At 52.0% G+C, this 16,331-nt stretch overlaps 1 protein-coding gene across 1 annotated transcript; it reads right to left on the bottom strand.

Annotated features, from left to right (window-relative positions):
• Positions 1–11,406: 11,406 nt before the first annotated feature.
• LOC132219372 (phosphofurin acidic cluster sorting protein 2-like) lies at positions 11,407–14,502 on the bottom strand. Its single transcript, XM_059671728.1, has 2 exons — positions 13,499–14,502; positions 11,407–12,916 (listed from the first exon to the last, which is right to left on the bottom strand). The coding sequence occupies exons 1-2, from the start codon at positions 14,488–14,490 to the stop codon at positions 11,407–11,409; spliced, it is 2,502 nt and encodes an 833-aa protein (XP_059527711.1). The 5' UTR covers positions 14,491–14,502.
• Positions 14,503–16,331: the final 1,829 nt, after the last annotated feature.

Genomic DNA, 16,331 nt, shown 5'->3' with positions numbered 1-16,331 from the left:
TTTCCTGATTTGTTTGCACATTTATTTTTAGATAAAATTTAGAACAGTGTTTCTTTCCCCAAATTCCTGTTATAATTTTTACTTTAAACTAGAGGAGGCGCCCTGCCTCCTGCCATGCCAGGAGGCACCCCGCGGGCTGCCGCAGGAGTTGGGCCAGCCCCGCTCTGCGCCTGGCCAGGACCTGCGCCTGACTTGCGCCCCAGGCCCCCTCTGACCCACAGCATGTGTCCGCTCTGGCTTGGGTAGGCCCCACTGTGTCTGTCTCCATCCCTGCTCTGTGCCTCGCCTGTGCATGCAACCTTCTCCAATCTGGTTGTGACCTGTTAATGCATCCTGGCCTAATTTGCATATATGTAAATTTTAGATTAATTCAGGAGAGCATGTGCCTTTGCAATATTTTAAGTTTCTATCCAGAAATGAGTAAGTCCATGATTTATGATTAAAAGGAGAAATAGAGCGTTGGAAGGCCCTGGGCAATTTCTGTTAACATCATACTGTTTTACAATATTTTGTTGATGTGACACATTGCATTTCCACCTGGTGACTGTTTACATACATATGTATTTATAATAGTAATGGGCAATATGTATTGAGTGCCTACCACATGCCAACTCTTATGTTAAGCACTTTATTATTCAGTTTTATCCTTGCAGCTCATTTTTTACGTGAAAAGAACAAGACGTAAAGAACTCAGCTAATGTGCCTGAGGTTTTAATGCAAGTGGCAGTGCCATTCTTCTCACTAACATTTTTTTGTCAATCCTCACCCAGGATAAGTTCCCTTGTCCAGACCAGGACCAAGGATCTAGTCTGCAACTGAGGTATGTACCTTGACTGGAATCAAACCCAACACCTTTCAGTCCACTGGCTCCCAACTATTCCAGGCTAACAGCTCTCTGTTCTCTCACTCACAGGCTGCTCTAATTTCATTGAAAACATCCAGAATGTTCTTCTGGTCACTAGAATAAAGAATCTTATTAAGCTCACTGAAGTCACATGTCCACATACAACTATCATCACTGTGGTCTGGCCAGTTAGATGTGCTGATACCTCCACTCTGGGGCCCTGAACCACACCCACCAGAAACAGCTGGATGTGGAAATTGGCAGCTGCTAGAAAGGGGGAAATGGAAGTCGTGTCCACCACAGGCCATTGTCAAATAAATATTTGACTTTTGGTTTCCACCCTGACATATAAGAATTTGGAAGTCCTTACTTCCATCCTTACAAGAAAATAAAAATGAACAATCTGAAAAACAGGAACTCTTTTTCAATCCATCTGAAATTAACTATGACTATGAAATTAACCTTTGCTGCTGCAAACCATGGAGATTTAGGGCTCTGTTAGAACAATACAACCTAGCCTATCTTCCTGATAAGACAGAGAACATCTTTTCTACTCAAACTGAGAGACAAAATCAAAGAGCATGATAAGAGAAGACAGATTTGACCACATCAAAATGTGACACCACTATTTGGCAAAACATACATCAAATGGAGAGAAATGGCAAGCTAGAGAAACCATTTGCAAATTACATGGCAAAAAGCTGATATCCATGACAATTCAGATTTGCTAAGAATCCAATGGAAAAGAGGGCAAAAGGTCTCAAACTGAAATTCCAAAAGAAGGAATAGGCCAAAAGTATGTGAAAGATACCCAACTGCAGTTTAAACCAGAATGAAAAATGCAAATGAAAATATTGCTCTTTCTCGCCCTGGACAGGGTGCCTTATCAGTTGGTTTGAGAGTCACCCTTACACCAAAAGGATGCAGGTTTGATTCCTGGTCGGGACACATACCTCGGATGTGGGTTCTGAAAATGATCTGGAACTGGAGAGTGCTTGTGATGTTATGGAGCAGTTGTGAAAAATGGTGAATATACTCAATGTTGGAATTTAAACTTTGAAGGATCATAGAGTTAAAATTTATAAAATTTAGATTTATTTTTAATATAATATTATTAAATTTTATTTAAAAATCATTAAAAAGGGAAAGTCGGTAGAAAAATGCAAAAATACCCTTGGCTGAGCATGATGTGAAATGGAGCAAAGTCTCTCTTTTGGTATTCCTAAAACTTTGTAGGCAGTGACTTTGCATCTCATCTAAAAGGGGCTGGACAGTGAGAGTGGGTTGTGAGGAGATAATGGGACCCAGATTCCTTTGGAAATTGGACTCTAGGAAGGACCTAGGGGAGTAGCAGGGCAGCTTCTGGAACCCAGGGCTCCCTTTGACGACATGGACCCTGGAGTCTGGGTCACCTCAGCACCTGCACTCACCCTGCGTCCGTGCTGCACGCTGGAGGATGTATGGGGCACCTGTGCCTCCTGCAGAGGCAGGAGATGAGGACCTCATCTGTCAGCTCCTCTCTGTTCTCCTGTGCGGAGCTCTGCAAAGACAGTTCCCAGTCACCAGGGGGAAAGCCTCAGAGCCCTGTTTTGCTGGTTCTGTGACCCCTGTGACCCTCTGCTCCAGACACACACACACACACACACACACACACACACACACACAGTGTGATCTGCTCAGAAATCCACTGGAGGAAAAGGTGTGACCACCTTACGCTAGGATTCCCATCGGCACAGATAAGGGACCCCTCTGGAAGCCCATCTCCACCTGCCTGCCCTGTCCTAGTGGGTGACCACAGCAGGACCTCTAGGTGATCCACTGCCCCGAAAGCTGTTCTTGCCCCAGGGTTCTCCCTTCAGGTCCCTCTTCCCCACACATGAAGGGGAGGGGGTGTGGGCTGCACAGGGATGGTGCACAGAGGTGGCCTGGCCTGAATGGGTCTGACCCCGGCCACCTTGTGTTACCTGAGGCCATATTCTAGAAAATGGCCAGATACGTCGGGGATGAGGGTTGAACCAACGTCGGCACTGTCTGAAAAAGCTCTCACTGCGGGGTCTCCGGAGCAAGAGCACCAATCACAGGGACCACAGCAAGAGAACATCTTGCACTGGTAATGCCTCTTGGCAAGTGAGCTGCCTGCTGGGCTAGATGAGGGTGCCTGGTTACGGGGGTTCCAAGTTCTGTTGGATAGTGACCTCATACCTGGGATTGTTTTCCCTGAGTCCCCTCATCTCATGACAGCTATGCCAGTAGTCCTGTGGGCTGCTGTCTGCAGACCCCTCTTCTCCATGAAACACCTTATCTGTACACAGTGGCACCAGCACAGCCCTCTGCCCGGCCCCCTAGAAGCTCTGGGTGCAGCCAGGGCCCCAGATTTGAGGAAACTGACCTTGGTGCAGACTCAATTCCTCTTTCTTACCTCTTCTTGACCCTGGATAAGTCATTGCACCTGTCAGGGCCCGTCTCTCTCCTGCCTGCACAGTGGGTTATGGAGCAAGTGCTTCTTAGGGCTGTTCAGGCTCCTGTGGGGGAGGAGCTGTAAAGTAGGAGGAGAACAGTCACATGCAGGTCGTGCCTCCAACCTCTTTTCCTTCCTGTTGTCACCTCCTCTGTGTCTGCTTTTCTTCTAATCCCACCCAAGGTCATCACACCTAGAGTGTGTGTGCCATCTAGAGGACACTGGCATGTGTATCCTCCATGCATGCCAGCGCTCCCTTTCTGGATCCCAGAACAAAACGGCCCCACATAGGGAGGAACAGGCAGGAGCTGCCCAGTGTGTCAGGATTTCTAATTTCCAGACCAACTCTGTGTGGAGTTGGGAGCCTTGGCTTGGAACAGGGGTGGGCATACTTTTTGACTCGAGGGCCACAATGGGTTCTTAAACTGGACCGGAGGGCCGGAACAAAAGCATGGATGGAGTGTTTGTGTGAACTAATATAAATTCAAAGTAAACATCATTACATAAAAGGGTATGGTCTTTTTTTATTATTATTAGTTTTATTCATTTCAAATGGGCGGGATCTGGCCCGCGGGCCGTAGTTTGCCCACGGCTGGCCTGGAAGGTCTGAACATTCCTGAACTCTGGACTCTGAATGTCATGTACCCTGGCCAATCCCTGCCTGACTACGGGCTTCAGTTTCCGTATTATCCAATGAAGGTGTGATTCAGCACTGCGTAAGCATGAGCTCAGCATAAGGGGCCCCGGCTTTCTCCACTTCGGGTGGGGTGTGAACAGAGGTCGATCTTCGTGATTCCAGATCTGGGCGCCTTTTCAGACAAATACTATCGAGGCTGCCAAGTGCTCACTGTCTCCCCCATGCCATCTCCATGTCTGTACATGATTCCCCCAGCACAGGCTTTTCCAGAGCCCTGAGGAAACCTGGGTGCACCTAGGACCCCACCTTTGAGGACATAGCTGGGTTTATCTTAGGCTCTGCATTCTGACCGTCTGGGATCCTGGGCAAGGCATGGACCTCTCGGGTCACTGGTTCCCTCCTCAGTGACTCCCCATGGTCTGCCCTTCCTCCTGTGGTGTGAATGTGTGCCCTCCCCGTAAGTGTGGGTGTCAGTAGTGACTCCACAGAAGATGGCAAAGGGATCCAACATGACCTCCATGATTTGGTTCTAAAAGTCAGTGCGTGGCCCAGCCTGAGTGGTTGAGCATCACCTTGTGCACTGAAGGATTGCTGTTCGGTTCCTATCAGGGCACATACCCAGATTGTGGGTTTGATCCCTAGTCAGGGTACATACAGGAGGCAACCAACTGATGCTTCTCTCTCACACATTTGGTTCTCTCTCTCTCTTGTCAATTTTTTAGCAAAAATAATTTAACAATTTTAAAGCAAATCCATTTTTTTAAATCTTCATTGTTGAAAGTGTTACATATGTCTCCTTTTTACCCCATTGTCCACTTCTAGCCAATCTCTACCCCACACCCCAGGCCTTCGCCACCCTATTGTCTGTGTCCCTGGGTTATGCATATATGTATACAACTTTTTGATTGATTTCTTCCCAACATGAAAAGTTTTCTAAAAAGTTGGTGCCTACCCTCTTGCTCACTCAGATCTGTTCCCTCTCTCTCTCTCTCTCTCTCCCTCTCTCTCTCTCTCTCTCTCTCTCTCTCTCTCCACTGAGGAATGAGCCTCTGTGCTGTGAGTTGCTATCTGGAGAGACCCACATGGCCTGGCACTGAATGAGAACAACAGACAGAAAGTCAAGCCTTCCATCCAAACTGAATCCCAAAGACCCCCCGCCCCCAAGTGAGCTCAGACCCTGAGTGACAGAGATCCTGCCTCAGGTGAGACCACAGTAGTCCCAGCAGAGCCCTGCGGGATCCCGCGTCACAGACGTGTGAGCTAATAAGTGTGTGTTGGTTAAGTCTCTAGTGTGGGGTAACTCTCAGCAATAGGTCACTAGCACAGTCGTCCCACACCAGGCTCTGGCCCTGCCTTCCTGTCTCCCCCGTTTTTCTCCTCCCAGTTCCCTTCAGCCCCCACCCCTCACTTCTAACACCCTCTGCCTCCAGTTTGGAGGATGGCTGTGAAACTTAGGAAAGGACCCTGGAAAGTAGAGCCAAACTGAAAAGTGTAATTTGAAATAGGAAACAGCTTCTGTTGAGACCACAGTTCTGAGCTTCTAAGGTAAGGAGACGCTCCACGCAAGGCAGGTGGCTGCCCCTCCAGGCCCATTCCTAGTGAGTCCAAGTTCACTGCCATCACCATGGACCTCTAAGGTAGACCTTCCCCCTGATTCCCAGACCTCATTTAATTTCACAAGCCTTCATCGGCTGCCATTGTGAAATCAGGATGAAGAGGGTAGACAAGTACTTATTCATCTTTCTGGTTTAGAAATCTCATCCTAAAGAGAGCCTGTGCAATGCCCCCGCGATGGGCTCACGTTTTCAGTGCTTATGGCCCTTAACGTCAGTGGTAGGTCTCATCAGACTCCGTTCGAATTTCCTTTCTCTCCGTGTCAACCTACAGGGCTGATCTCCTTGAGAGTAGGGACCCTGGGTGTGGTCCACAGTGAATACCCATTTGTCCTGAGACAGTGTCGCTTGTGCCATGGCGGGTGCCATACAGGGCTATAGTTAATCCTCACCAGGGGGTTCAGAGCACCCAAGAGGACTGATGTAAAAGGAGAAGCCAGACTGCCTCCACAACCTTATTCAGCCTTCAGGGCATGAGAAAGAATGGCCGCTGCGCTCTGGTGAGACAGAAGAGCCTCAGGAAAAAGCCTAGCTGAACCAGAGCCTAGGGTCTGAGGGCAGAGAGAGGCTCTGACCCCTGAGATTTGGAAGTGGTGCCTGTGGAGGAGATGAGTGTGGACCCCGGGCCCTGGGACATTCCCTGTTCCCTCTTCAGTGCTGTGGGCCGACAGAGGAGATGCTCTGAATGCTGCTCAGTGCGCGTGGAGCAGGGTGGAGTTTCTGTCCAGGTGCAGGTGGCAGTCAGGGTTCAGGAACTGCCTGCTGCTGGTTAAACCCTGCAGCATTCTGCAACGTGGGCGCCAGGGGGCGCTTAGGACCACGCTTTGTCCATGTGCTGGTGGGAGATGAAGTTAAATGAAACATGGGTTCCCAGGGGCAGCCCTGACATAAAGGGTCCCTGCCCCAATGCTCATCAGTCAATTTCCCCAAAGTCCCATTGTCCTGGGCCTCAAGAACATCACATCCTTAGAGCAGATGGCTCCTGAGAGACTCATTCTTCCCAACCTATGACTCATAGTAACACAGCGGAGGCCCAGAAGAAACAGACTTGCTCAAGGCTCTGAAGGCTTGTAGAGTTAAATTTTATAGAATCTAAATTAAATTTATGTTTAAGAGTATTTCATTATATTTTCTTTAATTAGAATGTATGTTACTGAATAGTATAAGAAAAATACATAAAGTTGTAAACATGTATATGATAAACACAAATACTTTAAAACTCATATAAAGGAGGGGAGGGAGCCCTCTCTGTCCTGGCAGCGGACACAGGCTGTGGCCCAGGATCGAGAACCTCAGGTTCTGAAGGAGCTGAGGCGAGTTTCTCAAATGATGCAGGTGGGTCCACATCTGGAAGTTCAGTGACAGCTGTGCCTGGAGCCTGCTCTGGCTCAGGAGAGGGGACCAGAGTTGGCATTGCCTCTTTAGGTGTTTCTGGATCTTGCTCTGGAGCTGCTTCTGTAGATCCAGGAAGAGACCATGTTACTACCATGACTGCCTTTGTGTGCCTTCCAAGGATGGGACCTCCCATCTCCATCACTGAAGTCCCAGTTCAAGCCCCCACCCCAGGAAGGCCTCCTACTGCAGGGCATGGGGCACTGACCTGAGCGGCTCTGTGCTCTTGCCTAAGCCCAACCTCTGGGAGCTCTTTGTGTGGGCAGCCACTTCCCCTCCCCACTCACCCACACCACCCAATCCACACGCACAGCTCTCTGACTCCTTACATTTTTCCAAGGAGAAGCCCTCAGACCACTGCCCTCTTACAGAAATCCCACCATATGTGGGACCCAGAGTGTTGCCACCTTCTCCAAGTCACAGTCCCCATACTTCCCTTAAGGCTCTGATCCAAAGCCCATTCACTTTTTGTGCTGGTCCAGAGATCCACTTTCTGCTTCATGATACGTGTAGATCAGCGATACTTTCAGGAAGAAGTCACACCGACTGTCCTGTGGATGCTACCTGCCTGTGCAGCCCAGTGTGACTGAATCCCTCCTGACTAGACGGAAGCGCTGGAGTGCGGTCCCGGTGGCAGGGCCTTTGCTGAATGAATGAGCCCCAACCACCCCCATCTCAGATAGCTGCGGGAGCCTGGGGTCCCCCTGCTCACCCCTGGGATTTCTAATCTGGCTGCACCAGGACAGGGACCCCTAATGGAATCTCCAATGTCCTTATCAAGAGAGAAAACAGCTTAGCCTAAGGCCTGAGAATCACAAATAAGGCAGGAGCTTGGTTAAGGAGAAGAGAAAATGGCCAATAGGAACAACCACAGCCCCTCCAGCACACCTCTCCAGTGTCCAGGTTCCCAGCAGGCCTTTTCTAAGGGGGACCCCCCCCCCAATAACCCTATGAGGCTGGGCCTAGGCTCTCCCCATGTTGAGAGAAACAAATACTCAGAAAGGTGCAGTGATCTGAAGACTCACAGCAGCAGGTGGCGGAGTGACCACGGTTCTGTGGAGGGGGCAGGGCTCACCTGGTACATGGTTGGTCCCACACACATTGGTTAGTAGCAAATGCTCTGTATTAACACAGAAGGGTGTGTGGGACCAAGGTGGGGAAGCTGCCTAGGTAGCTAGTCACCAAGGATTTGACCAGTTTATCTAATCCATGTTCCTGGGCAGTCTGCAAGGTACAGGTATATATATACACACCCTCTGAGGGTTGTTTATTTGGAATCCAGAGTGAGTGGTGCTGGGGCCACTTGGCTGGTTGACAGCTAAGGCCCAGGGCTGGGCTGACAGGCCTCCATGATGGGCTCAGGATGCCCCCAATGGGAAGCCAGCCTTTGGCCTCTAGCCGCCCAGCTCTGAGTCTGGGAACAGGGTGGCGCCAGCTCCCTAGGAAGCAGAGTCCTGGTTCCAGGAAGGGCAGGTGGAGAAGGTGAGGACAGTTCTCCCTGGGTAGGTTTGGGTCCAGAAAAACAGACTTGCTCAAAGCTCTGAGGGTTTATAGGGTTAAATTTTATAGAATCTAAATTAAGGTAATATTTAGGAGTATTTCAGTAAATGTTTTCATCAGTACACTGTATGTTATTAAATATCATAAAAGTATAGGAAAATTATAAACATATATAACATGAACAGAAAACTTCTAACACTGCATCTAAAGGGGGTTGCGGGGGGGCGCCCTCTCTGCCGTGGCCGCTGACATGAGCTGTGGCCCAGGATCTGGCACCACAGGCCGCGCAGGAACTGGGGTGAGTTGCTCCAATGCTGCAGGTGGTTCTTCTGTCTCTTGAAGTTCAGTGAAAGCTGGGCCTGGATCCGGCTCTGGCTCTGGAGAGGCCACTCCGGTGGCGTTGCCTCTTGAGGGTTTTCCTGATGTTGCTCTGGAGCTGGTTCTGTAGATCCAAGAAGAGGACATGTTACCACCCTCACTGCCTTTTGTGTGCCTTCCAAAGGCACACACACCCACACCACCCCCGGAGGCCTCCTCCTACTCCTGTCTCGGCCTCAGTGGGCTCAGGTGCTCCCGCTGTGAATGGAGGCACTGGGCCTGCTTTGGCAAGTTGAGGACTGGCAAGTTGAGCTCTATGGAAGCCGGCAGCATCATCAGGCTGGGAAATTCTGGCGGTGCTGGTCCAGCCCGATGCCCAGGATGCAGGACATGGCTCTGGGGAAAGAGATAAGTTGGAAACAGAGTCTGAGACCTATCCTTTCCTTCCCACAGCCCTCCCAGAGCACCACTCAGAGAGCCTGGGGTCCTGTGCCTGCTGCTCCTGCCCGTACAGAAGCCAGACCTACTCCTTGTCCACCTTTAAGCTGGCAGTCCTGGCAGAGACGTGCCTGGTCACCCAGGAGGGGCTGGCAGAAAGCCCTCCTACCTGACAGCTCTGGATCAACGAGGGAACCACCTGTCCCCTTCTTCAGGGGAACCTGACATGCTCTCTCAGTGTCCCTGTCTCCTCCCATACCTGCCCACCGAAATGTCTACTCCATAAGGACAGGGAGGGCTTGTGTCTACTCTGATCATGTCACTCATTAGCACACAGAGGGTGTTCCAGGAATAGTTGACCAATGAGTGAAAAAATGAACTCTGTCTCCATCCTTGGCTTCCCAGGGCCCTCCTATCACCTCAAACTTTGGCTCCTGCACCTACGTTCTGCCTGACTCACTAGCCCCCTGTGTGGTTCTTCGGCTCCCACTGAAACTCAACTCCCTCAGGGCTGGGTACACTTGCCAAGCTGGCCCTGAGGAGGTTCTACTAAATTAGTGGGCCTGATCCCTGATTAGGGGTGCAGACAGACTTGGATTAGGTGTGGACGGCTATGAATTTTCTGAGAGGCTGCCTCACCACTGAGCTCCCTCTGCTCTCCCACACCACCCAAATCCACATGCACAGCTCTCTGACTCTTGTCCTTTTTCTAGGGGAAGCCCTTAGACCTCTGACCTCTTGCAGAAATCCCACCATGAGTGGGAACCAGGGTTCTGCCAGAACCTTGAATTCACAGTCCCCATACTCCGCTGATGGCTCTGATCCAAAACCGACTCACGTTTTCTGCTGGAACAGAGGTTCACCTTCCTCTTCACAATACAGGAAGATGCAGCCATAGGGAGAGGAGGCCGGAGGACATCACATCGGCTGTCTTGTGGACACTCCGAGCCTGTGCAGCCTAGTGTGACTGAATCGCTCTCGACTAGAGGGAAGCTCTGCAGTAAAGGCTAGGGGTCTGCTCAGTGTACTGGATTATGGTCAGTGCCTAGAGACGTGTCTGTACCTGGAAGACTCTGATATATTTGCTGAGTGAATGACCCCAAACCAGCCCCATCACAGATAGTTGGGTGACCCTGGGCCCCACTGCTCAGCCCTGGGGTTTCTGCTCTGGCTTCAGCCAGGACAGGGACCCATAACAGAATCTCCAGTCTCTTTATGACATGAGAAAAGAGCTTAGCCCTGGGCCCCGAAAGCATCACATATGAGGAAGAAAAAGGACCAATTAGCACAACCACAGCCCCTGCTGCAGACCTATCCCCTGTCTGGACACCCAGAGAAAGCTTTAGGGGAGCACACTACAGGTCCCTACAGAAACCCTATGAGGTTGCTGCTTGATTCACCTCATGTTCTTAGAAACAAACACTCAGAGGGATGCAGTGATCTGAGAGTTCACAGCCAGCAAGGGGCCAAATGACCACTGTGCTGTGGAGGGGCAGGTTGCTCACCTTGTAAATAGCTGGTACAACTGTAGGGTGGCAGCAAATGTTCTGTGATAACCTGAAGAGGTAGGAACGAAGGTGGGTCGCTGCCCAGCGTGGAAGGCACTGGTTTGTCCAGCCCATGTGCCTGTGTGATCTGCACCGTACAGCTCTTTTTTGTTATTTTGCCTTGTGAGACGTGAGTTCATTGGGAACCATAAGTGGGTGGTGCTGGGGCCACTTGGTTGGTTGGCAGCTGGGGTCCAAGGCTGGGCTGGCTGGCCTCCGAGTTGTGCTCCGGATGCCCCAATGGGAGGCCAGCCCTTTGCCTTTGGCCGCCCAGCTCTGAGTCTGGGCACAGGCTGGTGCCGGCTCCCAGGGTTAAGCTGAGCCCTGGTTTCCAGGAAGGGCAGGTCTCCAAGGCCAGAAGCCTGGTCACTGACAGTGCTGGGGGTCCTGAGGCCCAAACACACCTTCCATGATGCTCCAGCTCAACACTGCCCTCCTGACTCCCACCTGCCGGAGCTTTCTGGTTATTGAACAGAGCATTTGGGGGTCCCACTGAGGGCAACCCCCTTACGTTGCAGGCTTTGAGCGCATCCAAACTCAAACCGTTTCACTGTGTTTCCAGGGTCTGTGTCTATAGTAAACTGAACTGTTAACAGAAAAGCAGCTCGATACTGCTGGGCTTGGCCCAGGCAGAGTGAAGGGCAGGGAGCGGGGCGGGGCTAGAAGGTGGAATTGTTGTGTTCGAAGATGCAGACAGGGAAGTGCTTGACGTGGGAGGACCACTGGGCTGCCAGCTGGAAGAACGTCACGTCGTTCCACTCCACGCCGTCAATGAGGACCCGCTGCCTGTGCTCCTGGTTCTTGGCTGAGCAGACCAAGCGGCCGATGCCCTGGATGCACTGGCTGTTGGACGCCAAGTCCGTGCCCTTGTCTTTCTTGGGCAAAAACATCACCTTCTTTTCCTTCTCCTTGGTGATCACAGTCATGGCCATTGTGGGCGTGGCTGCAGCCTCGCCGCTGCTGGGCAGCCTGCTGACCTGGAGAGACCGGAAGGTGCACCGGAGTGTGTTTTTGGTGGCAGGCAGGTCTTCCTTCTCCCCGCTCCTCTTCCTGTTTGTGGGCTGGGCTGCCATCCAGTAATCCACCTGCAGCTCCATCAGCTCAGCACCCACACTCTGGCCGGGGGAGGACAGGCCCCCACTCACTGACGACAAGGAAATTAGCTTGTGTGTGGCCTCCCTGGCAGTGGACAGAAGCACATTGGAGCATGAGGGGACGGCTTCAGCTGAGTCTCCTGACGTGGCTGAAATTGGCTCCACTCTTCGGACTTTCACTGCCCCCACAAAGGGAATGAACTTCTGCAAGGGCAGCTCGTCCGGGCTCTTCGGCTTAGAGGTGAGCATGGCCTCTGCGATGGGCAGCTGGAGGACACAGTTGGCCCCTGTGAGGTACTCTCTGATTTTCAACACAATGTTCTGCACAGCATCCTGGGCCTCCAGGTGGTAGAACAGTTCCCACCAGGCCAGGTCCCGTAAGAGTTTGTGGTAGCGGCAATCCACGGAGCCCAGGTACCTGGCCAAGGGGTGGGAACCCAGCGGGATGACCAGGAAGCACATGGAGTCCAGCCAGTCCGGGTCCTTGTGGGACAGCTGCTCCACAAAGACCCGCAGCACGGTGCTGAAGTAGTGCTGATCCCCCGCCACCGCGATCTTCACTGGCATGGTGGCCTCGGTCTTGCAGTTGCGGTATCTTTGTATCCAGGAGATGATGGAGCTGAAGGCCTCCTGGACATCCACCATGGAGGCTGTACACACGACGGGCAGCGTGTGCTGCTGCAGGACGTCCGACAGGGACTGCCCCTGCCTGTCGGAGGTGTTGATGAGGATGATGTTCTTGGGCAGATAGTCGTTGGACATGAGGCTGTCATTCAGTTGGTCGAACACAGTCTGACTGGGGACCTGCAGTTGGCCCTGTGGGTCTGCGCAGCGCTCCTTGATCAGGCTGTTGGCCGACTCATTCAGGGACCTGCTCCAGCCCCGGCGGGCGGGCTGCTTCCCCTTGGAGCTGCTGGAAGGGATGACCAGAGACTCGGTCTTGGTGGTGCGCCTCGTAGTGAGCATGTCCTGGGCAGAGGTCCCTGCCTCCGGGCTGTCCCCAGGCTGTGCCGGCTGCTCCCCAGGGTTGGGCATGCTGTGGGCCACCCAGTCGGAGCCACTGTCGCTTGAAAGGCTTTCACAGTATAATCTGGGCCTGCTTGTCCTGAGGACTCTGTCATCCTCCTCCATATCTGGGCTGGACAGGCTTTCAGAATATGACATGAGCACAGGCATGGGAGGGGTTGGGAGACGGTCATCATCCTCCATGTCTGAGCCACTGTCCATGGGGCACACCACGCTCTGAAACAGAAAGGCCAGGTCCTTGTCCACATCGGGGACTTCCTCCTCAGACTCCTGCTCCGAGTCCAGGACCTCCAGCGTCATTTGGTACCTGTGCAGCCACTCTGCGACTCTCTGCTGGTAGTGCTGTTGCTTGATGGTGGACCTCCTCCTTCCTATCGGTTTCCCCAGGTCCAAGTCATCCTCGTCCAGGTCATGCCTGTAGGCGACATTGTAGCCGACCTCCAGCTCAGAGCAGACGATCTCAGACTCTCCCTCAGAGAAGTTATGCGTGGCCTCCACCTCGGTGCTGGCCGGCATGGCGTTTTCCAGGTGGTTGACGGTCTGCCTCGATTGGGAGAAGATCCAGCTCTTGACCACCTCGGTGGGTGGGGTGCTGTAGGCCATCGAGTCAGAGACACTGCCACTGAACAGCTTGCCGCCCGGGCCCTGGGTCTTAACGGGCATGTTGGCCAGCTGAGGAGGTTCCTTCTGGCTCCGGGCACTGTGTAAGCTCCTCGTCTCCGTCTGCCAGCTGGAGTGTGCCAGGCCTTCAAAGTATTGTCTGGTCTTGGGCTTGGTGTTGCTGAGGATGCTGCTATCATCCTCCATGTCTGGGCCACTGTCGCTGGGATGCTTAAGGGTGTCATAGAGTAGGTCCAGGTCCTCCTCCACCTCAGGGACATGCTCCTTAGGGTCCTGATCCGAGTCCAGGACCTCTTCTGACATGTGGGACCTGGGAAGCAGTGCCATGACTTTCTGCTTCAAGTTTTGTTGCATGCATCGCTGCTGCTTCTTGGGCTGCCCCAGGGCAAAGTCAGCTTCTTCCAGGTCCTGCCTGTGTGTGAGATTGCAGCTGGTCTCCAGCTCAGTGAAGCTTTCAGATTTCCCCTCCATGTCGCTATCCATGGACTTGGCCTTGGGGCTGGCCAGCATGCTGCCATCCTCGTCGTCGATGGGCTGACTGGAGAGGGAGGAGATCCAGATCTCGGCCACCGTGATGGAGGACCCCTGGATCCTGCTGCTGAGGCTCAGCACCCGGCCACCCTCAGGTGGTCGCTGCATCAGCTCAGCCATGTGGACGGCCCCTGTGGCCAGTGTCCTGTAGCCCAGGATGGTCCGGTTGTGATTGCACTTCCTCTGCTGCAGCATGATCTGCAGCTTGTTGCCTTTTCTCTTGAGGAAGTGGGGGTACTCCAGGGAGAAGGTCAGCGCCAGGTCAGTCTCCACTGGTCCGCTGCTGGGCAGCACAATCTCATGGGATCTCAAGATGCCGTTGGCGCCCTGCATCTGCACTGCTATCACCAAGGAGACGAGCTCCTTCTCCAGCCCCTTCAAGACCACCAGCTTCTTTAACGTGAAGCTGCACAATCTGGGCACGCAGTCAGGTCTGGAGCAGCCCACCTCCCAGGTAGAGAAGAAAGTCATGGGCACTGGCGTGTTGAGCACAGTGGGCGAGCGGGCCAGGCCCGCAGGTGGCGAGGAAGCTTCAGCTGCTTCCAGCGTACAGGTACTTGCTGGTTTGTCCCCCTGTGGTGGGACAGAGGAGGGACATGATTGGTGGCAAGAGGTGGGGCACAGGTGATCGAAGGAGAGAGTAAATGACAAATAGTCACACACTCATCTGTGACTCGCACAGGTAAGGCCTGCATGGTGGCCTTTCAAACTCAGAGACCGAAATTAACCACAAAGTTAGCCTGAAATTAAAACTTGTTATCTAAACACAGTTTATGGTGTGTAGTCATGTGCTCGGCCAGTGTCTTCCCTGACAAAGGACAATCTTTACCTTAACGGAGCCTGTCTGTTTTCTTTTGGCATCTGTGATACATACCTTTGGATTGTTAAAGGAATTTTCCTTTTTCTTGTCACCTGGGAGCACAGGCACTGCTCTGTGCTCGGCAGAGACCACCAAGCTGCTCATTGCTATTGAGTTCATTGCTCACTATCCTGTGTGCTCCTGTATGAGAGAGGTATGTGTCTCTCGTTTTACTTTTTATCTAATCCCAGAGCTTTCCATGCTTTGCTTTCTCCTGCCTCCCTAAGCAATGGATTTCATGTGACCCATATACATCTCCACTTTTGATTGTATGTGTAAAAGCAGGTGCAATCCTGCCATTCTTGGAGCACTACCTCAATACAGTGAGATTTTGTTTTCCGGCCGCTGTTGACAGTTGGGCTCCAATAAACTCACAAGAATTCTGCACAGGGTTGAATGCTGCTTACATTGCTATTTACTTGAATTACTGCGGCAGGATTCCAAAGGTCACACAGGAATGCCCTGCAGACCCAGACCCGGTGCTGGGATCCAGCAAAGGGCCAGTTGGGCCACCAGTTCCCTGCCTGTCAGGTGAACTTGGCTAAGTTGTCTCTTGAATCAGGAACTTTCCTTTGCTTGTGATAGAGGGTTCGACTTTAGTTAAGCTGTATTTTAAATCCCCAAGGTAGAACTAAGGTGAAGGGTTGACAGAATCAAGGGTAAGGAGAGACCAGAGGAAACATGGGTGGCTGGTTTTTGACTCTGGGTTTTCATTTGGATTTGCTTTCTGAGAGAATGAGCAAACATCCTTCACTGTATAAGTGAGAGCTGAACTCGCTCAGCTCCGAAGGGACACATACTCCTTCTGACCTGAATCTTGGCTGTTCTTAAGCAACTAAGAATCTTTGTGGAGGTGTCAGAGGTCATTCCTCATGCCAAGAAGGAGCCCCATAGGGAAATTCATACTCAACTGTAATTCACCTGACTGGCTCCTCCGGGGGAGAGCCCATAAGGTCAGGTCCACCAGCGTTCCTAGCCCTTCCTGAGGTTTTTTATTTTTATTTCTTTATTTATCCTCACTAGAGTATATTTTCCCCATGGGTTTAGAGAGAGAGGAAAGAAGGGGGAGATACAGAGAGAGAGAATGAGAGAGACATCGATTGGTTGCCTCCCCCAGGCGCTCCAGTAAGGGCCAGGGATCAAGCTGCAACCGAGGTACATGCCCTTCACCTTGAATCAAACCCAGGACCTCTCAGGGCCTTCATTCTACCCATGGAGCCAAACTGGCTAGAGGCCTTCAGGTCACTTTAGATAACTGGGAGAGAAGCCGAGGCACATAAGAGGGGTGTGAACATAATGGAGCTCAACCCAGAGCAGCACACTTCAACCCACTCCATAACATCCCTGGAAAACTTGCTCAGATTCTGCAAATATAAAATAACAACAATAACAATAAAAACAAACACACCTATAATTAACATGGGAAGTTGTGCCTCCAGGGCTAGGACCTCCC

The sequence above is a fragment of the Myotis daubentonii genome, chromosome 16 (assembly GCF_963259705.1).
Source record: "Myotis daubentonii chromosome 16, mMyoDau2.1, whole genome shotgun sequence".
NCBI classification, from domain to species: domain Eukaryota; kingdom Metazoa; phylum Chordata; class Mammalia; order Chiroptera; family Vespertilionidae; genus Myotis; species Myotis daubentonii.
Note: the sequence above shows the minus strand (reverse complement) of the source record. Positions and strands in the feature narration are given on the sequence as shown.

Excerpts from the sequence above, each read along its gene's own strand:
- LOC132219372 (XM_059671728.1), bottom strand. The coding sequence starts at position 14,490 with ATGACTTTCTTCTCTACCTGGGAGGTGGGCTGCTCCAGACCTGACTGC. Across the intron at positions 12,917-13,498 it reads ACCCAGGGCCCGGGCGGCAA|CCTTTCAAGCGACAGTGGCT; the intron begins GCTGTTCAGTGG and ends ATACTGTGAAAG.